At 41.6% G+C, this 13,154-nt stretch overlaps 1 protein-coding gene across 2 annotated transcripts in view; it reads right to left on the reverse strand.

The window, feature by feature from the left end:
• Positions 1 to 13,154, reverse strand: part of si:ch211-210g13.5 (inactive phospholipase C-like protein 2) — a 267,948-nt gene that overhangs the window by 112,805 nt on the left and 141,989 nt on the right. For both annotated transcript variants that reach the window (XR_004565523.1, XM_034189744.1), the window contains exon 2: positions 7,316 to 9,802. Coding sequence is in view for 1 of the 2 variants with exons in the window: in XM_034189744.1 (XP_034045635.1) it covers positions 7,316 to 9,802 (2,487 nt within the window). In the remaining variant the exon portion in view is untranslated. The remainder of the gene's footprint in view (positions 1 to 7,315; positions 9,803 to 13,154) is intronic.

The raw sequence follows: 13,154 nt of genomic DNA on the forward strand, positions 1-13,154 counted from the left end.
AGACATTTTGCCTTTTGGAGGGTTTATTACCATTTTTGTGTGTTCTTTGTTTATTTATTTATTTTTGGGGGGGGTCACCCTGTATTTGACTTTATATTTGAAATTTAATAATGTTCATTTCTATTGTCGTTCAGAAAACGAATCACAAGCTATCTACTGATACATAAAAATTCAACATTTTCTCAGGGGAGGGCCCACACCCACACTACCCCCTTTTTCCCCATGGAAAGGGGGAAACCCCCCTCCCATACGTGCAAACGTGGAAAAAATGTGCAAGTGTTTTTTTTTTCATTCTAACTTCTACTTCCTTCCTTAATGAAACCGCCGTTGTAGTATTATGAGAAATGCTGATGAAGTGTTAAACTGTGACGTTTGATGAATGTGAATTCTGTGCTTTCATACTTGGTAAGTGTATATGGTAGTACACAAGGGAGTATTAATGGAGTAGATGTGTGCAATGATTCTTTGTATTAAAGTATATTTTTTGTAAAAAAAAAAAAAAATAATAATAAAAAGAAGCCTATTCTTGGAATCTCTGTAGAGATGGCCAGGCTTCCAACATGTGCCTGGGTTTTTCTGGCCCCAGGCGACACACATCGGAGGCAGCACACAGCTGGCAGGAACACTTTCAGTATTGTCATTTTATTGCATTTAATAGTCAAAGACCTTATTTATAAAACATTGTTATAATCCTCTTCGAAGGTTCCCTCTCAGTGTTACCTATTTCATTTCCTCTTTCATCAACTTTTATCTCTTTATTTCAAAAAGAGACATTTACATTTCAAGCCTGAGGAGAATGCAGTTGGGAGTGCGGTGATGGTGACAGGGTTGTTTGATCACTTAAAAAAACAAACAAAAAAACCTCTTCAGATCTAATCATCTAAGCACCTACCAGCGATTTTTATATACGCCTATAGATTCGATTTTGTAGCCACTTGTTATGACAGATGACTCAAAGCTGCAGAACAGATTAAAGTGTCAGCTGTGATGCATGGCATGTGTGATTATTTCCATACTTAGCATAAGCCAGTTTGATTGAGTTTTTCCTCATATTCTGGATGTTTGATTAGTCAGGATGGGATTTACAGCATTGATGTCGCAGTGAGACATTTTTCATATGTCACGAATGGCTTCAGTTTGCTGTGTTACCACCTTCTAACACCGCAGGATCAATTTCACAACCTGAATTCAAACACATGTGTCTGCGCATTTGGGTGCTACAGAGGAATATTATGCCAATTTAAATGCATGCCGATTTCCACAACTGAAGTATGTGTAACAGTCTGCTGCAGGATCTCTAATAATCACAACTCCTCTTATTTACTTTGGTCTGGCTTTTTGTTTGTGCTGCCATTAAACTGAGGTTTGTGCTTACTGAAGACAGATGGATAGTGCTTGGCGTTTATGACCTGAATTTGTAATGCAGGTTTCGTTGCATTACCTTGAAGCATTTGCAGGAAAAATAATGTATCTGAATTCCAGCTGTTGTATGCTGATTGAACTGTGCCTGATCAAAGACTGCAGAAAGACATTTTTAACCGAGGCCATCAAATATGGCCATCCAGTATTGGGAAGACTTTGCGTCTGTCTGTCTGCTCAGCATAAGTCCAGTCCTGTTACTGCCAGAGTCTTCAAATTCACAGGGAACATTCTTGGGACACAGTCCTTGGACAAGTTCAAAGATGGTTAATCTTGACCTATTTTAAGAGGTTAAAATGTCACATTCTGTTTAATTCTGTTTTTTTTTTTGTTTTTTGTTTTTTGAGTGACAGCCAATCAGAGTAGAGTGGCACCATGACATCACTGGCTGGCCTCTCTCTGGCGCTCCAAAACTGCTTTGTTTATGTGTTTATATTACATGTTTCTCATATATTTGATTGATTGATATATTTTGTAAAATCTAGCAAGAAATAAACACTTCTAAAACTGAAAATGCTATTTTTGGAACCCGATAACACCTCTGAAGTGATTTACAAGATATTTTCAATCAATCAATCAATTTTATTTATATAGCGCCAAATCACAACAAACAGTTGCCCCAAGGCGCTTTATATTGTAAGGCAAGGCCATACAATAATTACGTAAAAACCCCAACAGTCAAAACGACCCCCTGTGAACAAGCACTTGGCAAGAGTGGGAAGGAAAAACTCCCTTTTAACAGGAAGAAACCTCCAGCAGAACCAGGCTCAGGGAGGGGCAGTCTTCTGCTGGGACTGGTTGGGGCTGAGGGAGAGAACCAGGAAAAAGACATGCTGTGGAGGGGAGCAGAGATCAATCACTAATGATTAAATGCAGAGTGGTGCATACAGAGCAAAAAGAGAAAGAAACACTCAGTGCATCATGGGAACCCCCCAGCAGTCTAAGTCTATAGCAGCATAACTAAGGGATGGTTCAGGGTCACCTGATCCAGCCCTAACTATAAGCTTTAGCAAAAACGAAAGTTTTAAGCCTAATCTTAAAAGTAGAGAGGGTGTCTGTATTACTGTAATAATATTTTGCAGACATTCGCGTGGTGATGTCACAGGCTGGTAGCTAGCTGCTAGCTTTGTTTAGTTTATGTGTAAATATAACCTCTTTCTCATATATTATGTAAAAGCTAGCGAGAAATAAACACTTGTAAAACTGAAACCTGATAACACCTCTGGAGTGATTTACAAGATATTTTGCAGACGTTCGCGTGGTGATGTCACAGGCTGGTAGCTAGCTGCTAGCTTAGTTTAGTTTATGTGTAAATATAACCTCTTTCTCATATATTATGTAAAAGCTAGCGAGAAATAAACACTTGTAAAACTGAAACCTGATAACACCTCTGGAGTGATTTACAAGATATTTTGCAGACGTTCGCGTGGTGATGTCACAGGCTGGTAGCTAGCTGCTAGCTTTGTTTAGTTTATGTGTAAATATAACCTCTTTCTCATATATTATGTAAAAGCTAGCGAGAAATAAACACTTGTAAAACTGAAACCTGATAACACCTCTGGAGTGATTTACAAGATATTTTGCAGACGTTCGCGTGGTGATGTCACAGGCTGGTAGCTAGCTGCTAGCTTTGTTTAGTTTATGTGTAAATATAACCTCTTTCTCATATATTATGTAAAAGCTAGCGAGAAATAAACACTTGTAAAACTGAAACCTGATAACACCTCTGGAGTGATTTACAAGATATTTTGCAGACATTCGCGTGGTGATGTCACAGGCTGGTAGCTAGCTGCTAGTTTTGTTTAGTTTATGTGTAAATATAACCTCTTTCTCATATATTATGTAAAAGCTAGCGAGAAATAAACACTTGTAAAACTGAAACCTAATAACACCTCTGGAGTGATTTACAAGATATTTTGCTGACGTTCGCGTGGTGATGTCACAGGCTGGTAGCTAGCTGCCAGCTTTGTTTAGTTTATGTGTAAATATAACCTCTTTCTCATATATTATGTAAAAGCTAGCGAGAAATAAACACTTGTAAAACTGAAACCTGATAACACCTCTGGAGTGATTTACAAGATATTTTGCAGACATTCGCGAGGTAATGTCACAGGCTGGTAGCTAGCTGCTAGTTTTGTTTAGTTTATGTAAATATAACCTCTTTCTCATATATTATGTAAAAGCATTCTCTCTTCCTGTCGTCCTCCATTCAGTACAAACAAAATGATAAGCTAACCTCTTACTACTATTTAGCACCTTAATGGATACTGTGGTTACTTCATTTTTTTCTATTTTAAAGTGTGCTAGGTCCCTAGCAACACAATCATCCTCCTACAGGCAGTAATTGTACCTCATTAATGATTACACTATTAATAAACCCTGTAATTATCCAACAATGTCACTTTATGACTGCTTGTGTCTACAACATTAATAAAGGTTAATTAGTAGCAACAACTCCAGTAACAGCATGTGTTTGGACCTACTGAATCAACACAGTTCTAGTTATGTATAGCTGTAGTCCAGGGGAGTCAGACCGCAACAGTAGTTTGTTAATACGTTACCATCTGTCTGTTATGTAACCTTCAGTCTTGCGTTGCATTTGTGGTCAACAAGTCTATAGACATGCTGAAGTTTCCTTCAATGCTTGAACTGCTCAATCTTGGGGCACACTGCCCCATCAATGCCACTCAAAATGTTGATAAAGACAGAGTGAAAGTAAAAGAAAAGCATAGCTCTTAGTGACCCATTTTCTTTGCTATTACATCAGGCTTCCCAAGTTCACATAGTGGTCCAATTGAAAGCCCAGGCTTTCAGTGACTTCCTGGGCTCAGCCATCAGAAGTCCTATGGTTGTGTCTGAATTGGGGTCACATCCTTCAAAAGCTGCATTCTACAAAGATCTGGCATTCTGAAACACGGAGGCTGAACCAGCCTTTCTGAAATGAGATGTCTAGACCATCAAGCAGATTGTGACTGTATCATTAGCTTATTCCACCTCTACTCCCTATCGGCTAGCAACCTTGACAGCTGCACGTAGGAGGCATAACCTGCAGTTTAGTAATAATTTATTCAATGCTCATTTATACTTTACGTATACATTACTTATGATTTTACATTTGGAGCCCAAAACTGTCCTTTTGGGCCGGTCCACCCAGTGTAAAGCAGTACACAGTGCAAAATCAATGGTCAACAATCATCTGGGGCCTCATGTACAAAGACGTCCGTGTGGTGTCGCAATGAAAATCTACTGTCTTCCGCCTCCAGTACCATCGCGGGATATGGAGGCGAGACCCGCAAAGAATCCCAGTCATTAAAATATATAAACTTCTCTCAGCGTCCATGGAGCTCTGGGGCTCCAATTGCCGAGACATGCGGTGCTGTGGATTTTGCCGCAAGAAGTCTGTCCTTGCAGCAACAGGTGTACCAGCCGCTTCGCATTAAAACAGCGAGCGTAATCTCAGGACTTGTGCCAAGTGTGCTGCAGCTCCATTCAGTAGACAGAGAGGTGATGCCGGTGTTGTGCGCTGAATCTGGCACAACACCGGCTGCAAAGCAGACACGGGCGGTGTGAGTGGCCCGCGTCGGCGGTTAACAAGCTCGTTAACGAGCCCGCAGACTTAATAAGCGCAGCGGAGGCAGAGAGTGGGAGAGGAAGAACGGTGCCCGCTGTCGATGTCGTTGCTGATCTGAGCACACAGATCTGTATCTCACATTCATTGCAGCTTACTTTTGGATGTTGAAACCAGGATGTGTAGAAGTAACATTACTAACAGATAAAATCAATTTCAATGCGGGATCGACTGAAGGCGGGAGCGCGTCGTCTTGTCCCTGACGTCATGAAAATGATACGGCTGTACAAACTGTTTTCACAGAGGGCTAAATTTTAGCTGCAAATTTGTCATTTTTAAACGAAGATTTCTCCGCTGAATTACAAATCTGGGCTTACAGATTTACTTTACTGCATTCACAAGGGTCTTATAAATACATATCAGCTATTTCTTTCTGAAATCTGACCACATTTATTTCAATGCAGGTCTACTTTAAGGACAACTAAACAAATAAAGCACATCGCGCCCTGTGCCAGCTTCTAACCTGTTACGGACCCAACCCAATGCATTTGCGCATCACATATGATTAGAACACTGATGGAATGAAACTGTTTCCTATTAACAACAACAAATTCATCATGTGATGGTGCCTTTATATCAATATGTGTGCAGTCAATAGCTCCAATCACATTAGGGAAACCGGCTCATGCTGCAAATTGTTGTAATGTGTTGTAAATGGATGACAATTGGATGATTGCGTTCCACACAGCTGGCATGGCTCGGTTCAAGGTTGACTAGCACAATCCTGGCTGATCGGCCAGCTCCCGCTGGAAAGCCCTTGTTGCTAGGAAGCCCAGCGTGGTCAGCACCTGTGTGGGCACAGACAACCCCTGGCTCCTCGCTGTATTGTGCTCTGGGCCGGCCGCAGTTCTGCGCGCAACTCCAGTGACAGTGGCATTGGTAATCAAAATCGGCTTATGAGCCAATTATCATCATTTGCAAGTAAATCCTTGCATTCATTGAATACATGCTGAGCTCGGAGTGCCCCATTTGCAAGTTCTTCTAACAAGGCTAACGCAGCCATTGTCAGTGCCATTTTACACATGACTTTGCGCATGCTTTTATATTCACCCATATAACTGCAAACATGTGGGTATGTTAACTGTTCATAAGTGTGTCTCTGATGTGCACATCACTCTTATAACTTCTTGTTTTCACACTATTAACAGTTTCCCAGCATCACCCCTACATGTCGCCAGTGGAACGTGTGTAATCCAGGCAGGATTTTTGCGTGATGCACTGTACATTTCCACGGTCATTTCACTTTTGATACATCTGAACATTAGTGTGGAGATGGGCGTATGCCACATTTTAGTGCGTACACATGCTTTGTATATGAGGCCCCGGTGAAGTTCAAAGTCACAATCAGAATGAGGAAGAAAGATGATTTAAGTCACTCTGAATGCGCCATGGTTGTTGGTGGCAGATGGGTTGTTTTGACTATTACAGAAACTGCTGTTCTTATGGGATTTTCATGCTCAACAATCTCTAGAGTCTGCAGGGAATGCTTTAAAAACAAGAAACATCCAGTCTGTGATGGTTCTCTCTGTCAAAAATGTCTTGCTGATGCAGAAGCCAGAGGAAAAATGTCCAGACTGGTTCAGGCTGATAGAAAGGAAACTGTGACTCAAATATCCACTTGTTACAACTAAATTATGCTGAAGAACATATCTGAATATACAACGCATCAAACGTTGATGGCCTATAGCTGTAGAAGGCCACAATGGGTACCACTTCTTTGAGCAAAAAAACAAACAAACAAACAAACAAAAAAAAAAAACAGAAATTAAGGATACAGTGGGCTTGGGCTTACCAAAATTGGGCAATAGAACAGTGGAAAAACAGTGTCTGTCTGAGTCTCAATGTCTGATGGATCTTTACTGCCTTGTATGAGTAAGTCAGAGTGATGGTGGTGTAATGAAAATTCAGTAAGGTATATCTTATATATTATATTCCAATTCTAAGGTGGAACTATGCCAGTATACAAAGGTATATCTAAATATCTAAAAAGGAAGAGTAAAATAGGACAGTAGAAAAGAGTAGAGTAGAGCCACTCAGGTGCCTGGTCTTGAGAACCAGGGATGGTGTGGCATCGGTGTGACGTTACCATTTGGATATGGAACAAAATCACTGAGGAATGTTTTCAACCCCTACGCCATGAAGAATTAAGGGTATTTTGAAGGCAAATGGTGGTTAATCCCAGTACTACTAAGGTGTACTTATCAGTTTAACCCAAATGCTGAGCAGAATGTGGTAACTTATGGCAAATGGAGATGTTAACAATCTTACCTGCACGTTTTCTCTGAGGTCTGTGGCCTCCCTGAGGGGCTGGGTAGAAGCTCGAAAGAGCTCGTCCACTACTTTGATCCCTGTGGACTTGGTAGAGGTGTACTCCCGGGCTTTCCTACCTTTCCGAACAGAAAGGCCTCTTTTATGTGCCTTTCCTCCTCCACGCCGGTTTGTGATAGCTACATGGACAAACAAGGTGGTGTTGGGCAGAAACTCTCCTGTTAGTGACTGGAGGGGAACATGCCTATAGCCTGGCTGCAAGCACTCAAAAGGGATGGTGTACTGGCCAATGAATTCATCTCCAATGTAGTCATCATCCAGCACCACAAAACGTAATACTGCAAGCTCAGGTAAGTTGATTTGGAATTCAAAACTCTCATCAAAAATTGGGTTGTCACCATTCTGTGAAGCAGTCTTGGTTCGTTGCTCGGCACAGTCAGCTGGAATGCCATGGATCTCCACATAGATGTAGGGCTCCACTACGTCACCTTTTGCAGCAGACCCCCGGGGCTTGGGAAGATTCTGTCCACTGATTACTTTTAAGTGAAGAAGTTGGGCAGAAACTCCTGGAAGGGAGTCCCGTGCATTGGCACTGAAGTAGGACACCTCCTCCCTCATTATGGCTGGCCTCAAAACATAGCCACAGTTGCCGTTCTGCCTAAACCAGCCAAGGTTCAAGTCCATCATCAGGCCTGGCGTTTGGTAGTTCATGGCTACTATCTGGCAGCCACACTTCCAGAAATCCTGGGGGTTCATGTTACTGGCATCAATCCGCATGGGTGTTGGATATATCCTGGAGAGAAATCGCTTGTTATAACAGACAAATTCTTCTGGAAACTCATTGGCAAACCTGTTTGCATCAATCTCATTGAATGAACAAATTTCCCAGTATTTTTGGTCCCTCTTAGAAATTTCAAAGTCCCTGAACTGGACTGACTTGCAAAGAGACACAAGATCAGATAGTTCTCGGCACAGTCTCAGCCTCTTGCAGCCAAAACCATTCAATTGGTCTTTCTCATCAGTCCCCACTCTTCTGGACATTTCTAGACCCTCCTCCTCATCTGTCACATCCCCCTCCATGTCAGTGCAGCTGGGAGGAAGTCTTTTACCCTTCAGGAGGATTTTTCCTTTGAGCTTTTCAGGGGAGGGAAGGTAGTGATCCTCCTTGTTGGGAGGTTCAAAATAGAGCTTGTCCCCAAGAATCTTCTTCATGTGCTGGGCCATGACTCTCTGTTGGGGGATGCAACAGTGGGTCACCAGGCAAAGAATCAGAGGATACTCCGAGCACTCAAAAGCATATTGGTTTATAATGTCTAATACTTTGGAGAATGCTAGGTGTGAGGCTACAGAACTCCCTATATACACCACTGGTTCATTATCCGGGCCATCCCACAGAACGACCTCAATGCTGCGACAGCCCATCCTCAATGCTCGGATATAACTACTGATGTCTGATGAACCCCAGAAATGGTCTTCCAGGAGGGAGGCATTATGTGAGGAGTTGATGTAGTAGTGGGACAGTGGCTGTGTCATGTCCTGACATACACGCTTGTGCTGGGGATCAAAGATGTGGCACTCAGAGGAGAGGAGGTAGTGTGTGAAGCCATCAATTGAGAGGTAGCCTCTCTCTCTACCTTCAGCTGATGGCTCAAATTTCTGAACAATATCCCTGCACATGTCTTCTGTCACACCTTCCACACCCTGCTCCACCTCAACAAATAGCATAAGATCTTTACTGTCCAAATATTCCTTGTTACTGGAGAACTGCACCAACAGAAAGAAAATTTCCGGTCGTGTACAGAGTTCACAGTAGGCCTCCACAAAGGTGTCCATGCTTATTGCTTCTCCATATTGGTCTTTCGCTTTCTGGAGTTCTTTGAACTTCAGTTCTATTCTGGATTCTTTCATTCCAGGGTTGAGGCCCCTGATTATTTGGGTGGCTCTGAAAAGGTCTATGTGTCCTTGCTTTTCTGGATCTGCTAGTTCAAAAACAGAGCCAATCCAAGATGTTCGTAGACTGGGCTGACTAGACTCCACCATATTAACAGTGTGACGGCCATAAGACACAAGATACCTCAGGCCCATGACCCAGGTACTGACCACATCTGCTGTACTAGCAACCAAATCTAATGACTCATAGTTATCTCCATAGATGATCGAGAAGGCGCACTCGTCAGGGAACTGATCGGAGAGGCCATTGCTGCGCAGAACTGGAGTTTTCTTTCCCAGACGGACCTCCTTAATGCTCTTGATCTCCAGTTTGGCCTTTTCTGAATCCTTCTTGGATGGCTCCCAGCGTAGCCAGTGCATGTCTGGGTCAAGCAGGAAATAGCGATTATACATGCGTGAATTGGATCGCACCTTCTTCATCTCGCAACCCTCCATCATGAAAGCCATGCAGGCAGCTGTGCTGTTAGTCTTCCGGTCACTTGGCATTGAACTGAAGGAGACAGTCTTCTTCCTCACTTGCCTTTGCTTGGACCCATCCTAGACAAAGAATGGGGAAAAAGATGTATTTGTTAGGCTTTGTATCTGAATACAGGAAACAGCAGGGGTATGCTTACATTCATATAAGAGTTGATAACATTTCAGGATACATAAAACTGAGCTTGCCTTTCACCACTGCATGGCTTTACCTCAACACACATACTGTATATGCATTGGACCTACCGTACGTGTAGCTCAAGTATCTTTGCTCTTAGACTTTGGCTGATGGCGACACATTTCATTCTCACCATCCTGATATTTCTTAGTAATTATTGCTGTGCTTTAACAACAAAGTGCATTGAGCTTTATGAGCTGTCTTTAGTACGAGGCGAGTGGCAGACTGTGTTTTTAGCATGCACCATGACATCACTGACATCTGCTTTGAAGATTTCTTTAAAACAAATCAGCATGACAACAAATCTATATTTTATATGCAAACCATGCAATGAATCTGCAGATCATGCGCATGCTGAACCACAGCAGGGTGCATATTCCATATGGATCACGGATCAGCTATGATCTATTACATCACTATTAGCTACTCCTTGACAGAAATCTTTATCTGCCTTTTCCCACCAGCAGACTAATATGCAGCAGTCCATCTTTTTCAGAACTGTAAGTTGGGCTTGTCAGCAGAAATTCTGTCCATCTTCCAGCAAACCTTCCTATCTTAAAACGCAAGAACTGTAAAACTCTCAAAATCTAAATTTTTATACATTCCTACTGGGAGGCCAAAGCTCTGTGTACCATAAAATCATGGATTTCTGACATTTATAAATGACCTTTTTTTTTTTTTTTTTTAATTGAATTTCAAGTAGGTTTCAAGTAGGAAATGTACCAGAAACCCTGAAATGCTCACATCGCCTGCTAGATTGGTGACACAACTTGTTGAAATGTGTGGCAAGATCTCGACTGTTTATTCATTTGAGACGTTAGATGGGCTGACAGCCAAAAATCAACTTTCAGTTGTGTCCCTTGCCCATATGGGCAACTTATTTGTTTAATAATTAAAATGCCTATATCTTGGTCCAATTACTGAACTCCCAAATTGGAAAACTTCACAAGATGGCAGAGTCACTTCTGTGATTTCGAAGTGCTGTACTAGACGATAAAGTAGGCCTAATTATTTACAGTATTTATTTGGTTTAAGGCTTGCTGCTGCAGCGATGGGTTATAAAGCTGTGAATGTGATACTGTCTTGGGTTCAGTCACAATATTTTTACCTCACCAATGAAATGACAGCCTTTAAATTTTTTTACCATAACCTTTTAAGGACCAGTGTAATTTCTCAGAGTAAATCATCATTCTGTACAATACTGTCAATACTTGTCTTGCCAGTAAGTTCCAAAGACATGATAATATTAGCTGATGCACACAGGAGACCATCTCTTGAGACCAAATCAGTCAAAACCCAACTTGTGAGAGTAATAAAACAGATGCTGCACTCACCACCTGCCATGAGCCATCTGACGGTCTGTAGCCATGGCTGGCACCGAGCTGACTGACAGCGCTGCCCTATTTTCATGCAGAGCTGCCGTTATCTACACAGCCTGAATGCAGATGGCCTGGTTTAGAGCTTGGAAAATGTATACCACAGACGGCAGTACATTAGAATCAAACTAAAACATATATTATGGAATCTAGACACAGTCCTCCGAGACTCCCACTGTCAAGCCAGAGACAGAAGACAAATTTGCATTCAAAGTGTTTTGTGGAAACACCAAACACCATAATCACCTGCAAGATGTCTAATGTGAAACTATGGAATCAAAGGATTTTTTTTTTTATTCATATGTCTTGTAAATGTTTTTGTTTACAATGAAGACGAACTCTACAATTAGCAGAATTTCCTAGGTGTGTGGAAGAGTGTGTAAGCCATCACCCTGAGGCAGCAACTGCTTTTAAATGTCTGATTGATCTCCTCAAAGTTCCACAACACCGTCCAGAGTGAAACGCCTCAGCACCATCCATCTTCCACCCGATGATATGAAGCACACCGGAGCGCTTATCACAGTTAATGAGCAACACTTGGTGCAAAAGTAAAGAGATGATAACACCATCACTCTTGAAATGTCCTTCTTTGATGACCTCTTCACATATCCATCAAATAGCATTTCTGGTGGATAGATCTGAAATGTACTGTTGACAGCATGTTGCTGAAAAGACCAGGACAAAATCATTTTCATGGTCTGTAAGTCAGCGTGCTGTGGCCAGGTGATTCTAGTAGAGTCCAATTCCAGCGTATTACTCACTAGGTGATAATAAACTTATTCAAGCAGTCACATCCTTCTTTTTCAAGATACTTCAGTGCTATTGTTGTGAGCACTTGGTACTAAAACCCACGGGCACACATTAATTGATGAATTCTCGCCAAGTGTAAGAACACTGATGTTGCTTAATTATCAAATGCTTCAAATAACACACCACCATATTTATTACACACACACGCCTCAAAAATACCATCCGATGCTCAACCATCATAGCACTTAAAGCAGAGCCATAAATTAATCTGTAGGTCATAATCAGTAGATCACACTTCAACCCCCATCCTGCACTTTAATTTCATGAGGACGTGTGCTGCTCATTTAACCTCCTGTCACCGATAACTGCAATTTAAGTCTCCACTGTGGCTCTAAATACTCTGCACAGCCTCAGGCATTTAAACTTGTTTTTCATGACATAAGTGCAAAAATCGCTCTTCTTTATGCAACATTTTTAAAATGTATTCTGATTTCTCATTGAATACAGATCTCTACAAAATGATCTAAATCAGCAGGGCTCGAAATAGTACGTGCATGTGCTAGTTTGTGCACGTATTATCTGAGCGGTGCACATAATTTTATACTGCACTTGCACTGGTGCAAGTAACTTTATCCAAGTTTTATCAACTACAAACACAAGTAGAATGAACCAATAAAGGAATAAATAAGGAAAAAAAAAACAATTTCCAGTGCATTGTCTTCATCTTCCCTGCGTTTTATGACTCTCACACACGGAGCGAGTTGCTGTGCTCTATTTGTTGTGGAAAGCTGACAAATGTCGCCAGCGGCGCGCACACGTGAAAAAAAAAAAAAGCTGTCGCTGCGGTTCCCGGTTACGGAACCTGGGAGAGGTCACTTAAAGTGATATTTTTTTCTGGACATGATAATTTGTGCACACGTTTTCCTTTAACTGAGCCTACAAATTAATAAAACGTGCTCTCAAATTAATAAAACATGCGCACATTTTCCTGGCCGTAATAATTCATGCACACGTTTCCTTTAATTGAGCCCTCAAATTAATAAAATGTGCGCACGTTTTCCTTTCGTTCAAAATGAACTCCATAATATGACCTAAATTGTCATCCTCACGA

This window comes from Thalassophryne amazonica, chromosome 16, assembly GCF_902500255.1.
Source record: "Thalassophryne amazonica chromosome 16, fThaAma1.1, whole genome shotgun sequence".
NCBI lineage: Eukaryota > Metazoa > Chordata > Actinopteri > Batrachoidiformes > Batrachoididae > Thalassophryne > Thalassophryne amazonica.